The sequence below is a fragment of the Pelmatolapia mariae genome, linkage group LG14, assembly GCF_036321145.2.
Source record: "Pelmatolapia mariae isolate MD_Pm_ZW linkage group LG14, Pm_UMD_F_2, whole genome shotgun sequence".
Lineage (NCBI taxonomy): Eukaryota > Metazoa > Chordata > Actinopteri > Cichliformes > Cichlidae > Pelmatolapia > Pelmatolapia mariae.
The window spans coordinates 32,739,841-32,754,125 of record NC_086239.1 but is presented as its reverse complement, the minus strand read 5'-3'; the positions used below and the strand labels follow the sequence as shown (position 1 = coordinate 32,754,125).

The 14,285-nt window shown below is 37.8% G+C and overlaps 1 protein-coding gene across 2 annotated transcripts in view; it reads right to left on the bottom strand.

The window, feature by feature from the left end:
• Positions 1-14,285, bottom strand: part of gab2 (GRB2-associated binding protein 2) — a 34,376-nt gene that overhangs the window by 14,527 nt on the left and 5,564 nt on the right. For both annotated transcript variants that reach the window (XM_063493861.1, XM_063493862.1), the window contains exon 2: positions 5,116-5,416. In XM_063493861.1, the coding sequence (XP_063349931.1) occupies positions 5,116-5,416 (301 nt within the window). The remainder of the gene's footprint in view (positions 1-5,115; positions 5,417-14,285) is intronic.

Here is a 14,285-nt window from a genome sequence, read left to right as displayed (position 1 = left end):
AACATCCTAAAGCTGCTGAAATTCTTTATTTTACAAACAGAAAAGTCAGCCCCTCTTCTATAACAATTTTGATGACGAGTGTGTACAATACATTTTCAAGTCTCTGGTTTTCAGAAATGCTGCCATTGATATTGTGGTTTGCATGGCATTGGCAGCAACAGAAACCTGTCCTCAGACTGCTCTTTGGCAGCAGAAACCTGACCTTCCAGAGCCATGGAGTCTCATTGTTTCAACAAAAATCAATGGAGATGAAGGGCACTTTGGGAGGGGAGAAGGCAGAAATGCATTTAGAGATTGTAAGACATGAAACAGCGACTGTGAAATATGGTTTGCATAATATTTAAGCATATATGTATATTTAGAGAGATATTTACAGAGCAACAGCGAGAGCAGTAGAGCAGTCTGCTCTTAGAGTAACAAAACTTTAAGGATATTACATAACTGAAAAATATATTTGCACAGTTGGTCCTCTAAAGAAGAACAATACTAAGAGTATTAGCACAAGTAATGTGCCAAATGCCATACTGGAACTGACTGGAAAATGTATGAATGCAAGTGTGAGAAAGTGTGCATATGAAAGGGAAACAGAAAAGCAATGAGTCACATTACAAGATAGCGAGACAACAAGAGGGTTGTGTAACAATGAACTGTTAAGTGCTGCAATTGGCCATCCTTCCTAATAGTTTTGACTTGAGCTGCAGCTTACAGATAAAGCCAACTTTGACTGACAAAAGGTAACTTCAGCTCAGGGTGCTGATATAAGAGATCCTGCCAAAAATTCACACTGACAGTGTAGCAAGAACAAGAAATGTGACACTTTGCACAATCTGTAATATTGAGTTCTTGCTGTTACTGGAATGCAACAGTTGTTGAAAAACTAAAATATGGAAGCCGATTTAATCAAGTCTCTGTATGACACGAAACATGATATCTGCATAATTTAGTATTTGTGTTTGTATGTCTCTGTCACATTATGCAATTTCCATAAGAGGAAGCAACTTCTTATTTGTTTTCCAGCCTAGCTTGTTTTCTTTCAAAGAGGGAATTCCCAGTCTGTTAGATGACACACTCACGTCATTGCTGCAGCTGCCTGCTAAGAGAAGAACCCATAAAATATCTTTATAGCTAAAAGATGTTTATCATATTTGATTTTCTGTTAGCTTCAGTGAGCATCCACATATGCTAGCACCTTCATGAAAATATAATCACAAAACACACAAATGAAAGATTGAGCAACCGATCGGATTTCAGCAATTAACAACAGTTGATTTGTTTCATGGTTAAATGGCTCACCCCCACGAGTGCTATGTGTTCATGGCACGATTGAGATCAGAGAGGTTGCAGGAAGAATACTGATGCAGGCACAAGGGCTCAAGGTTGCATCGTTACTGCACGCCTCCTCGTCCCCTCCACTTCTCTTACTAACAAACATTTGCTCAGTGACCTCAACTTTTGCATGCAGCCCAGTGATGGGCTGCATGCAAACAGGCAGTTTCTTACAGCTGGAATGTGCTAAAAAAAAAAAAAAAAAGAACTACCACACGGCAGGACTGTGTTGTCAGAACGGTACTGAAAATTTTCAACAGCAGTTTTGGTTATTAGCTAAAATATAATCCAGACTACCTACATCCTTTTTTGACCATAATTACTGGCACTTCTGTTGGCAGTCAATTATCTGTGGTTGATAAAAGCCCAGCTGGGGTCACTAATGGCAAAGATACTTCCGGCTGCTGCTTTATTCACATAAAGAAGCCATAGGGGCTAGCTCCTAAAATCTTTTAAAAAGTATTTTATAAAAAAATATTCTGCTTTACACTACTTACTACATTACTTTTGTATTAAAGCAGAAATGTTCAGTTTCATGTATTATTAACTTGAATGAAGGTTTGCAACCTTTTTAGAAAAGGTTTCCCCACTTAAAGAGAATTTCACAAAAAAATGTTGTGGTGACGGTGGTTATGCTGTTGAAATACAAGACATTTCCTCTTCAGATGCTATGAGACAAAATGTGGTGACAGCACTGGTGAGTTTTTCTGATATTCTGGACTGAGTGCAGTTTGTACTTTGCTGTTATATTTTAAATCAGAGCAAAAAATTCAAAATAATGCGCCTATCTGAACTCTTCTAAAGCACTAGGCCATACTACTATTCTTGACTCTTCATCTACTACATGACCTGAAGTCAGGCAATTGTTCAAGGATTTATGAGTAGGCACATTTGATGATTTTTGCATTAAAAAAAAACCACATGATTACTGACTTTACAAATAGTAATAAAATAGTAATTAAAAAAAGCACATTACTATAATGTGATGTCAGTAATGCAATACTGTTTTGTAACGCACACAAAAAATTCAAATGTAATCTTTTAACAAATTAAAACTCTGGATATAGGGTTTGTAGAGCTTTTAAAGCCCTTTAAGGTAAACTTTAGATTTTGCTCTGTATAAATGAAGGACTTTACAGGGTACATTACTGGATCTTGGAGTAATAGTTTTTTTTCCACATTGAGTCCGAATTCTTTACTAATTGTATCAACATGCCTTTGCTTTTTCAACAGGACAGCAGTACTGAAAGGCAAAATGTGCAACACTAGCTAACTGCACAGTGGGCGAGTGTTGATAGATGCAGTTGAAGATGTGATCATTTATTTTCACTGAGACACTGAGAACAAGCTGATAGCAAACAAGGCACCGGGCAGGCGGTACTACCAGGAAGGGAAGGATGGATCTGCATGAAAGTCAACAACTTACTCCCTGGAAAATTCTGACCTGTGCACGAAACTCTTGTGTAAAGCTAGTTTTACAAGGAAGTTAAATATTATGTGGACTGATCTTGAGATGTGTGTGGTGATAAATTCTTGTATCTAGTAACAGATGGGAAAGAGAGCAGGATGAAGAGGCAATGCTTTTTAATTACAACCCTCCCCCCCAAAATAGATTTAGCTTGTCTGGGTGGGGGAGGAGTGATATACAAAATATTTTAATCTTCAAAAAAGACTCCTTTTATATCACACATAGCTACAACACCTATTCTATTGTTACGCTCCATTTTAGCCCCTGTTTGCCCCTCCCAGCACGTCAGCACGCATGATAATTAGCCACTATCAGTTATTTATGTAACCACGGTAACCCTTTGAAGTACTGCCATCAGTGTAGCTGCTAAGAATACCCTGTAGCCACAGGTGGCTACTAACATTTAAAGTGGCTATTTTACATTTAAATATTGCTGAAATAAAGTAACTTGCAAAGCTTTAACTCATGTAAATGGTTATTTTTGTTGTCATAAAATCTTCACTTTAGTGGTTTACATTAGTGTAAATGGGCAGCTTTTATTTCACTACTTTAGGCCCCTATAGTCATTTTGTCATCTCCACCAGTACTGCTGTGAAAACAAGCCAGGAGCATGACTGTATTAAGTCCCGTGACCATTTTTTTCATGGTAATCAAATTTTGCTCGTTGTTGTCAGTTATCACCCCATCCAATCATACACTGAACATGACTTCCACATAGCTAGCCAAACCAAATATGGTCACTTTCAGTTCAGAAACAATACCAAAAGCCAGGACAGCAATGACCAAAATACCAAATGCAAAGCTTAAAAATAGTAGCCGACAAAGGGTACTGTCATGAAGGGGAACCATGGGAGCACAAGAATTTTTAAGAAAGATGAATTGGATAAAATCCCCCGAACAAACATTTTCATGCCCATCTCCAGCATTAAAACACTTAAAGTACTTATTAGTTCTAGTTTGCCATGCTAATTAAAATCAGAGTTTATCTGAAGATGAAAACCCTCAAGCACAAACAATACCAGGAATCAAGATTCCTTTAAGTGGCTTTTCAGAGAATTCACTTAGACAAAAAAGGATGTTAAATTACAATTTATCATCTAATAGTATAAAAATAGAACCTGACTGTCACTGACTAAATAGTTCTGTGAATACAACGAAATAGTTACTTCCCTGTGAAAAGGCTGATGTGGTGTGCACACTAAAGAGGCTGTACTCACTACAGCAGTTGTCATGACATACACACTTTCCAAACCCACTCCCTTAGCCTTACTCTGTTGGCCATAGTTGATACAATTTCAAATTCATCACAGGACTTTCATAATTATTGAACGTGAACCAAAGAGCTCTCCTCATGATGTGAGGATTATTACACTCTTTCTAGTTGTTTTTAATTCCACACCTGGTCATATTGCATGTTACACATGATCAACCATGTGCACAAAGACTAACGTCCACCAGCTGCCAGATGGCGGGAAAACAACAGCAAGAATATAATCTGGATAGGTTGGAATAAAAATAATAAAAATGCCGAGCATCATGAGCTATAGTAACTGTAGCTACATATTTATATTTACTGTAACTATGGAGATATTTTTACATACACCAAAAATCTTGATCTATGGATTGACATCTATAAAGGCAATCCATTCACATGCACAGTGGATCGTAACTTAAGCGGTACCAAAATCTATATCAAAAACAAACTTTTAAAATATCTCATAACCAGAAAAAAAAACCATTCTGGATATAAAACAGTAGAGGGATGACCATTTCTTTAAAAAAAATTATAGGAAAAATCTATATCAGTCTCACACAATATGTCTATTTATTTGACAGAAATGTTGCCATTGACATTATGTGGTTAAATCTCTGTTAAAAGTTCAAATAACATGCAAAAGTACAACAGAGGATTCATAAAAGACAGATGACTATATTCTGCTTTATAAAACTGTATTAAACTGTATACATTGTTATATGATTATTTTTGGAGTTTTTATTTATTAAAAGCATTAGGTGATATTTTTAAGCTTTCCTGAAAAGCAGAAAAGAAGCAATGCATCCCTTTAACATATTAAGTGAGTTGTTTTTTGGTTATTTTGGTCTGTAAAAGATTTTTTGAAAATATGAATTCAAGGCAGACTAAATAACAGACCAACAGCAAATGAATTGTCTTGGCTAGCCCAAAAGATAATACATGGCAATACAAAGTAAAATTCTCAGAGATTTATTTTAGTGAATTAAAGATTTTTAAAAAGAAGATAGAAGGAAAGACAAACAGAAACTGAGGCTGATAGATGAGCAACTGTGTTTCTGTTCCCTACCGTGGCTGTCGTCCGACTGGTTGAAACCACACAGGTGGCAGATGGAGCGGACCCACTTGTTCATCTCTTCCTCAGTCTCAGCTACAAGATAGAAAGTGCGGTCTACAGTCTTGATGTCAAATACATAGCTGTCCTGGAACTCCTTCCTCTTAAAGGTCAGGCCTGCATCGACCTGCTCACAGCACTGCAGGTCGATCACCCGAATGGGCTTCTTAGCGTGATCATTCTTGTAGTACTCCAGAACGTCAGGGTCACCACTCATGCGGCCACTGCGAAGTATAAACCAGCGTTTCTTCCATGCCTGGAAATGAGATTGAAAATGTAAGAACGTGAATCCAGAACAAAACAAAGCAAAACGAAACACAAATACCAAATTATACAAAAGTTTTATTAAAAAATATATATATACAGATATATATACATTGTCATATATACATATATGTATGTATATATAATTTTATAAACACACACAATATATAGTTGGACTGTAAGTGTTGCAGAAAAAGACAAAAGCTATTTCTGCACAGACGCGGTTGTGTGTGGTTTGTATGTGTGTTAGACACTGTGGGGTGAGGGGGCAGCAGGTGTTTGCTCTCTCCCAACGTATTTCCTGTGCCGATATCCCTCCTTAAGCTGAGACTAGCAGCGCTCCTCTAAAACAGCTTCAGACTGCAGCCTCCTGCCACCTTAAAAACTGGTAATTCACACTTCTTCGGTCCAATCAAAATCATGCCACTTCTGCAAACCATCGTGTCAACAGATTTTTGTCTGAGTGTAAATAAGCATCGTGCATCGTAACCACACAAAAAGCAGCAAAAGGTTCATATTTGATCATGTAAACAGCTATAATAACAAGAGAACTACAATGTCACACATTTCACACCATTAACATTGTTGTATGTATCAAATGGAAACGAGTAAAGGAAGAACGATACAACAGTTCAATGTAGTTTTCCAGTGGCTGTCTAAAGGGACTCTGTGTTCTCTATGTTCAGAAACAAAAGAGGAAGATAGACCAGGAAGGCAAAGGAGGAGTAAAGGAGGGTTGGGGAGAGTAGGGGGAGACTTTTGGACATTTGCCATGATGCACTTCTGCAAGGCAATGTCTCACGTTCAGGCTGCTGACACACAGGATTCTGCAGGCACTCTCTCTCTCTCCATCAACACAGACACTGCCGCAAGGCTAACACCTCCCCCCAAACACACACACACACGGCAGAAAAATGGATTGTACTGATGTCTCTAGTGCCTTTCAGAGAGATTCCTAACCTCCTTGGAAAATAAGTATGCTAAATGTTTTATTTAGTAAGACCATTACTTCTGTGATGCAGAGGTCAAATTAATGGATCAAATAGCTTTGATATCTTTACCCTGCCCATGAAAACAAGCCTCAAATGCCCAAATCCTTATCTCCAAGATGGAAGACGCCTCCTACATTCTGGATAGCAAAATTAAAAAGCAAAAAAAAGCATAAAGTAGTTAAGCATTTTGGTGGTGTGAGAAATAAAGAGAGAAAAAAGAATACATGTATGGATAGCAACAGGGACTCATAAAGAGATTAGACCTGTTAGTTTTATGAAAAGGTGGTTGCCACTGAAAAGTAAAACTTAGGAGAGAGCTGCTGCAATGCCGGCCTACATGCCTGGTCCAACAAAACGACCTAGACTGAATACTACTAAGACGAACAATCAATCACAGGCCCTTTGAGAGACCTGGAAAAAATCCAACATGATATTCCTTCTCGACTTCTCTAAGAGGCGTTAAAGCAGGCTGCATGTTCTTGATGCCATTTAGCACCTTTAGCCAAAAAGCTTAGATGCTGAAAAACCAGAAGCACGCCCACAAAGTAGGAAAAAAAAACTTCAAAAGGCACAACCAAAGCTACATGTAGAAAATAGCAGCTAGTGCAGCTGTTCCACTACCTCCACCCCAACTCACTGAAAGTAAGACACAGTCAGGTATTGAAGTACTTTGTGTTTGAGGAAAATGGCCATGGGGTGATAACTGACTTGCAAAAGGTAACCAATGTTATCAAGCTTTTTAGACCAAGAGAGAAAGTACTACTAATTTAGCAAAGCACCAAAAACACCAGGACCCAGATCCGCTCAAACAGTTCAAGGTGGATGAGTTTCAGTAACAACAACTAAAGTATTATCCTACTTTGACATTACCACCGTGAAATGAAGTATGTCCCATAGGCTAAAATGTTTGCAACAGCTAAATGCTTAACCTTATGTAATGTAACTAATATCACACCTTGTAGTAACATTAGTAGGCCAATATTTCATTCTGTGCCCTCTCAACAAAGTATAATGTTAACACTTTAAATAAATACATTTTTAAGCACATGGGATAATAATAATTTTGTTGTGGTATCAAAATGAGTATTGAGAACTGTATAATTCTACGCTTATTGGTTCCACCTACTACATTTGTGTCATGATCTTCCTAGAGCATAGTCATACTACCTTTCTTTGATCAGATGCACAACTGACACCTCCAAATTTATTTCAAAGATATATCTTTCTAAAGAGATTTAACCAAATGCATCACTTAGATTTGCTATTTTATGAATTTGCTGTGAGCTGTTCCCATTTTTTTTAATAATATGTACTCTCTAAAATGTTTCACAAAATAATGTGTTAAACAGTGGTTTAACACACGATAAAGTACATGAGGAATGACACGTTATAATTCACTTTCTGAGACAAGCGTCATCATACCAATGGTTATTTTGACATTCTTTGTTGAACACATACTCTTTTCTGTTTTTTTCCAGGAAGTGCAGATTGTTATCTTATATTCGGCGTCTAACTGAAGTTCTCCTGAGGTACTAGTTTGCAATACTGTCTGTTTATTTTCTTTCAGACTGATAAACTGATAAAAGCTGTAGGCAGTATTATCTTAATAGTCTTGATAGTACAGCTGTGCTGCTGTACCACTAACCCCAAATTCAGGAAGTAGAAAGAAGTGTGAACAACATAATCAGCAGCATCTTCGTGAAATGTAATGCTGTGAAACATGTATTAGGTCATTTCTTGCTATGAGATGTTTTTTTAATGTTTACTGATACTGATAATAATAACAAAGGTTGTGTGGAAACTGTCAGCAGTGATACTCCTCAAATTCTCACCTAAATGTTTCTGTTGGCGTATGAACTTATTTCACAGAAATAGAAACACAGGGGAGTCATCACATTCCTCCAAAAGAACCAAGCAGAGCACCATTTAAAGAAAAAAAAAACCACAAACAAAAACAAAGTTCCGCAAAGCTCTTTGATTCAATGCTATTACAGTGCATTAAAAAAATCTCCATAACTCTTGCGAACCCCATTTAAATATTTTTGCCTTTTCTGGAAAGACAGAGCATCACTTAATTGAGACCTGGAGAACTGCCCAGTTTCAAAAGGTCAGTGCAACCCAGTTGGGTTATTCCTGGTATCCCTCGGTTGCAACCAGCACATTAAAACAGGACAGCTCTCAACAACAGAGTGAAGACAATTTATCTAGAAATCTTTATGCTAATAAGAACATTACTCAGTTGTTGGGAAATGAAGCTGTTGCTTACAAACAAATCACAACTCGCATAAAATAAAAGGGAAGACTAAAAACAACAGTTACACGTCATGTTAAGCTTCCCAAGAAATGCAATATTATCTTAATAATGCAACTGGCACTGTAGCCTCTTTCCCAGTGAACTGAATCATAAGAGAGTAAGACACAAGGAAACGAGCATACCCACCCCACTGCCTGTACTACAGAGCATGTCTAAGCACATCAATCACACTGTAAGTAGTGGGAAACAAGGGCTGAAGCTGTAAAAGTAGTCTGTATTCTCCCATCTCTCTAAGCTGGATGAGAGATGTGTTTAAGCTGCATCAGTGTTTAGCAAAAAAAAAAAAAAAGGGGGGGGGGGGTCTCAGCACAGAAATAATGCCCTTGTTAACAGCTAGACTGGGTAGTTCATGGGACCAGTGAGAGAGCTCTAGGCCAGGCAACTGATCACACTCAAAACTAACATGGTGACAGAGAGTTGCACCATTGTCTGAGCAATGTACTGCAAACTATACAGGACATGTGGCATCTCCCATGTACTAGACAACAGTTCTGTGTAAAGCACAACACAAAAATGTCCCCCTCCCCCCCATAAGGGCACTTTAAGGTTTCCAAGAATTCAATCATCATTATTCAATCATCCAATAAAAGCTTGATATTACCTTGTTTCAGCAGTGTCGTTTGTCCTGTGCCGATGGCAGCCGGCTACAGATACAGAAACAGCAGCGACATACAAAAGACAATGTGTGCATGTACTGTAGATGGATAGGAAGGAAAACACTCAATACCAAAACCATACAAAACAATTCTATGACTGTGGTTGCATCTAAAAATAGGACTAAAACTAGCTAATATTGCCGGCTCCTTTTGTTATTTAGGATGTTTTTTTTGGCAGACTTTGAAACCAATTGTGTAGGAAAACAAACCAACTCAGAAATAAGCTCCCACTTCACAGAAATAGAAGGACACAGTTATCTGGTATGTGTTTTATATCAAACTTAGCATCATAAATACAGTGTCATCCAAAAATGTATTGTAGTGGCTCGTCTACTGTAAAACACAGTAAAAACAGGTTCTGTCTGATGTACGTGAACAAATAGAGCCTCACAGTGCCAATTACACAGTCTAATGAACTTGGAGATGGCCGTGGCCTAAACAATTATCTAAGGTGTGCCTTTTACAACACTAGGGCAATACATAGTGTGTGGTTAGTAGTAGGCTGTGTCAACAGGCTGGATGGAATACATCAGTCAACATGTTTTTAAATGTGCATGAGCAAACAGTCATGACAAACTATGCTATCCAAGCTAGGGGTTAGAATAGTCTTGTTTACATCTGGTACTATTCAAGGAGTGAAAGAAGAGACAACAGGTTGTGTTTCTTTGACTGTACCTCCTCTGGTTTACCGGATGCTGTAGTACACACACACACACTACACAGCTGCACAAACACTGGCACTGTAGAGCTGCAGCAGACCCTCTGTAATCACCCTGTGTGTCTTTGTGTACATTTTCTAATCTACTACCAGCTTTTATTATGGTCACATTGTGGAAAAGGGAATTACATCATGTCATCTTTACTTGGTTTAAGCTGAATTGGACACCTCGGCCGGCGTGCCCTTGTTTAATAGCGCTCACACACTAAAAACACCTGTGAGACGGCTTTACTTTACTTCACAGGTGCTTGCTCATTGCCAGTGAAGTAAAGTAAAAAGTGATAAACAGGATTCGCTGGTCACTTTTACCTCCCATGAAAATTTATTTGTGAAATTTATTAATAATACTAGGCAACAAGGAGTGCTCATACAGTGTTAGCATGATGTAGCTTTCCATTTCACTCATCCTAAGCAACTGTCAATTATAGTAGCCCTCCTACAAAAAAAACATATTTATCCTATAACAGTGAAATGAAGGAGGAATATTTAATACATAATACTTTAATTTTTGTGCCTGTCATATGCTGCTTGATTATGGTTTAAAAGAAAAATCTTTCAACAAAAGAACAACAGTGAGGATGACTTTGCAACATGTGAATTAGGAAGGACAATGGTTAAAATGACCGTGACTCTGTGAGTAAATGCCTAAACACTTGTGATTCCAGTTTTTGCGAGAGGAGACAAAGCTGGATACACAATGACAACAGAGCCCTGATTATCTAGTCCCAATCAATAGCAGCTCACACATAACAACACAATGTAGGAGCAGGCTGGAGTTTGAGCAAGTGAGAGAATGTGATCGAGATTAAGCTGAAGAATATCACACGGCCATCTACACAGCACAAAAACACAGTGTAATCTGAATTATTCTTGAAAACTCCTAGAAAACAAAACAATGAGATACTCAATCTGCAAGAGAGGAGAATGATAATCCACTAAAAGTAAGTTTGTCTTATCTGTGCTTAAAAGGTACAATTTATCTGTATTTATCTATACGACATCCATTTATATAATCTTACATAAGCCACAAATGGTTCTTTGGAAGCTGTAGAGTTCACATAGGGTTCTACATTGGCTCTGAGTAAGATGTTAAGCAGACAAAGTTTATAAAAGACATTCTGGAGCACTTGCAATAAATTCAGGTTACAAACAAAATGTGCCAACAGTATGCATCGTTAGCCGCTACATTTACTGAGTGGAGAAGAGTGGGACGCAGCTTTGTCCCGGTCTTGTGCCCAGTAAGGTAAACATGAAAAAATGTTAAACAGAAGAGTTTCTGTGAGTATAAACTACTGGGGAATATAGCAAATGCATTAGAGCACTCCTGCAATTTAAATCAAACCACTCATGTTTCCCAATAGTCAAAACACTAGCCTCGGAAGGACAGCAGCTGGAATACATAACACATAAAGATAAGACCTAAACATGCCCATAAATTCTTGTAAGTTAATAAAAAAGGTCAGAGGTGAGCTAGAGACTGCAAATACAGACTAGGTCCTCTGAACACAACTTCATATGCAGAGTAGAGCCTCATACCTTTGAGCTTTCATAACATTTTAGCAAATAGGATTCCAAATACCACACCATCACATCACTATGACAGACAGCCTCATCGCACAGGTGTGACGATGATCAAGAAAGATGCAACATTTGGTACCTACTGCTCTCATTCACTCGCTTTACGGGGCGATGATCTGCAAAATCTGCAACACAGCCTTTGAAAAACAACCTCTAAAAAGCTCTCAGTAGATATAATCAGCCTCAATTGATGGTTGAACAGTTGCATCATTATGAAAATGAGTAATCGCTCGCCATGTCTCCGTATCAGAAAAAGGCTGGGCTTATTTAGATGAGCCCACCCTGACAGTTTAACTAACGGGAAGCATTATCTTTAATCAGAACTCTTTGTGTTGCTTCCTCTACCATCTGCGTCAGCTTGCACACGTCTACGTGAATGTGCTGTGAACATCTCCTGATCTTTCTAATTCCTTGCAAGGTGGTTTTATATATCTTATATATAGTGAATTAGACACCTCTGGAATGGAAGTGGTCCTGTGAGCAGAAACATTTACATACAAGGAGAAACTCTGACCACAGTGAGGTTTTTGTTGGAGAATCACTAAAATGGATTCGCAAGCTACATGTCTATGAGGCCATGTGCATCACTGAAGTCAGCCACTGACGTTTTTGTCAAGGTCTTACTGAAAGTTTTGTGTAACACAATATAGATGTATTTTTTTTTTGTTTTGTTTGAGAATAAGATGATCAAATAAATTTGCATTTTAATTTCATGATGCTGCTTTTTAATGACCAACAAAAAATGTACATTTTTACAAGTTTTACAAGTTCTTTTATTATTTTTATGTGCTCAGTTTTCATGGTCCAGCACACAACTGACTTCTTTTGCCTTAATGGTAAGAATTTCTTTTTTGTATCAATCAAAAATATACAGCCACTTTGCCGTGTTGCTATAATTCGTGGTGTGAAATAGCGTTTGTATTTTTAAATTTGGGAGAAATAACCTTTAAGACTGGACAAAACCTGAATATGAACTTTACTTAAGGAAGCAGACAGATGATTTGCAAAATACTATTAATTAAGCTATAATTTAAAGAGACACCAATGTAGTACATTTAATAAGTGGCACATTTAATGAACATTTTACAACTTAAAATGAATAAATGTAGTTGTTAAATTAGATTTACAAGGCACTAATTCCCAACATCCCACCTAACTTTACATTATTAGGTAAACCCCCCTCCCCAATATTACACAGAGAAAATCAATGAGTCCCTCTGAGCAAGCACAATGACTGTGGGGAGAAATTTTTCCTCTCACATGAAGAGACCTCCAGCAGAGCCAGACCCAGAGAGGTGGCCCTCTGCCTGGACCAGTTGGGAAAGTGAAGAGAGAAAAGAAAAGCACAGAGAGACGAAAACAGACAAAAATAAAATAAACACTTGGCAGGTTTCTGGGTCCAGCAACAGCAAATCAGCGACAGACCTGATCCAGAGCTATCAATGACTGTATTAAAAGACATATATTATTTAAAGTTAGGTGCTAAATACTTAACATTTGCTTTATCATCTTGAGTTTTTTTGTGCCAGAAATAATCATGGTGAAGATCCCTAAAGAAATCATGTGGTTACAGCTGCTCCAGTAACAGACTGAACAGAATTACATAATACAACATATTAAAAAGTCACAAAAATAAGAAATAGCTCTAATATATACACATAGCTTAATTATAAATATGCAGAATATTAAAGAAATTAAATATATATATAGAAAACTGTAAAACTGTTATTTTCACTGTAGATGATGTGCAAAAGGGTGTAACTATTGCACTGTGCACTGTGCATTAGATGGAGACGTTGTACAGGGAGATAGCTACTGGCAGGAATGATTTCCTGTGTCGTTTAGTGGTGCATTTAGGTAATCTCAGCCTCCGACTGAACATGCTCCTGTGACTGGACAGCACGTCACAGAGTTGTCATGGACGTCATATCATTATCCACGCCGTCTTTTGCGTAAGCATGAACAAGAAACGGAACCAGTGGGAACCAAAAACATGTTTTCGGCAACACCGACATAACAAATAAATACAATTTCTGAATTTTTCAACAAAATGCCCAACTAAAGATAATAAGAGGAGACATTCAGAATTAACTGCCCCATCAAAAACAAAACAGAACGAGCTCAGGGAGGGGGTATCGACCAAGCCTCCAGATTCCAAGATCTCAATCCAATCGAGCATCAGCTAATGCACCTGAACAGGCCCAAACTGTGGAAGCATAACATAACCGGCAGTCAATGTCCCTGCGCCAGACACCACAGGGTATTCCCAGGAGACACATGTCCATGTCTCAACTGATTAAAGCTTTTTTGGCAGCACGAAGGAGATCTAGAAAATATTAGGGATCAGGTTTTAATGGTAGCTCTGTGGTGTAGTGCCCTAGAAGTCTATATTTATACACTGGTTACAAACATTACTCATTAGTTTATTCTTATCTAAACTCAGTTGTTGGAAATTTCAGTTCCTATAACTGGCATGCAATGACTCATCCGTGTCTAGATGTTCGTATGAAAGAAATGCCTAAGTGAGGTACGAATGTAGCGATGATGATGTAAAAGCTTGTATTAGAAAAAGCTTAAGCTTAATTGATTTATTCACATATTAA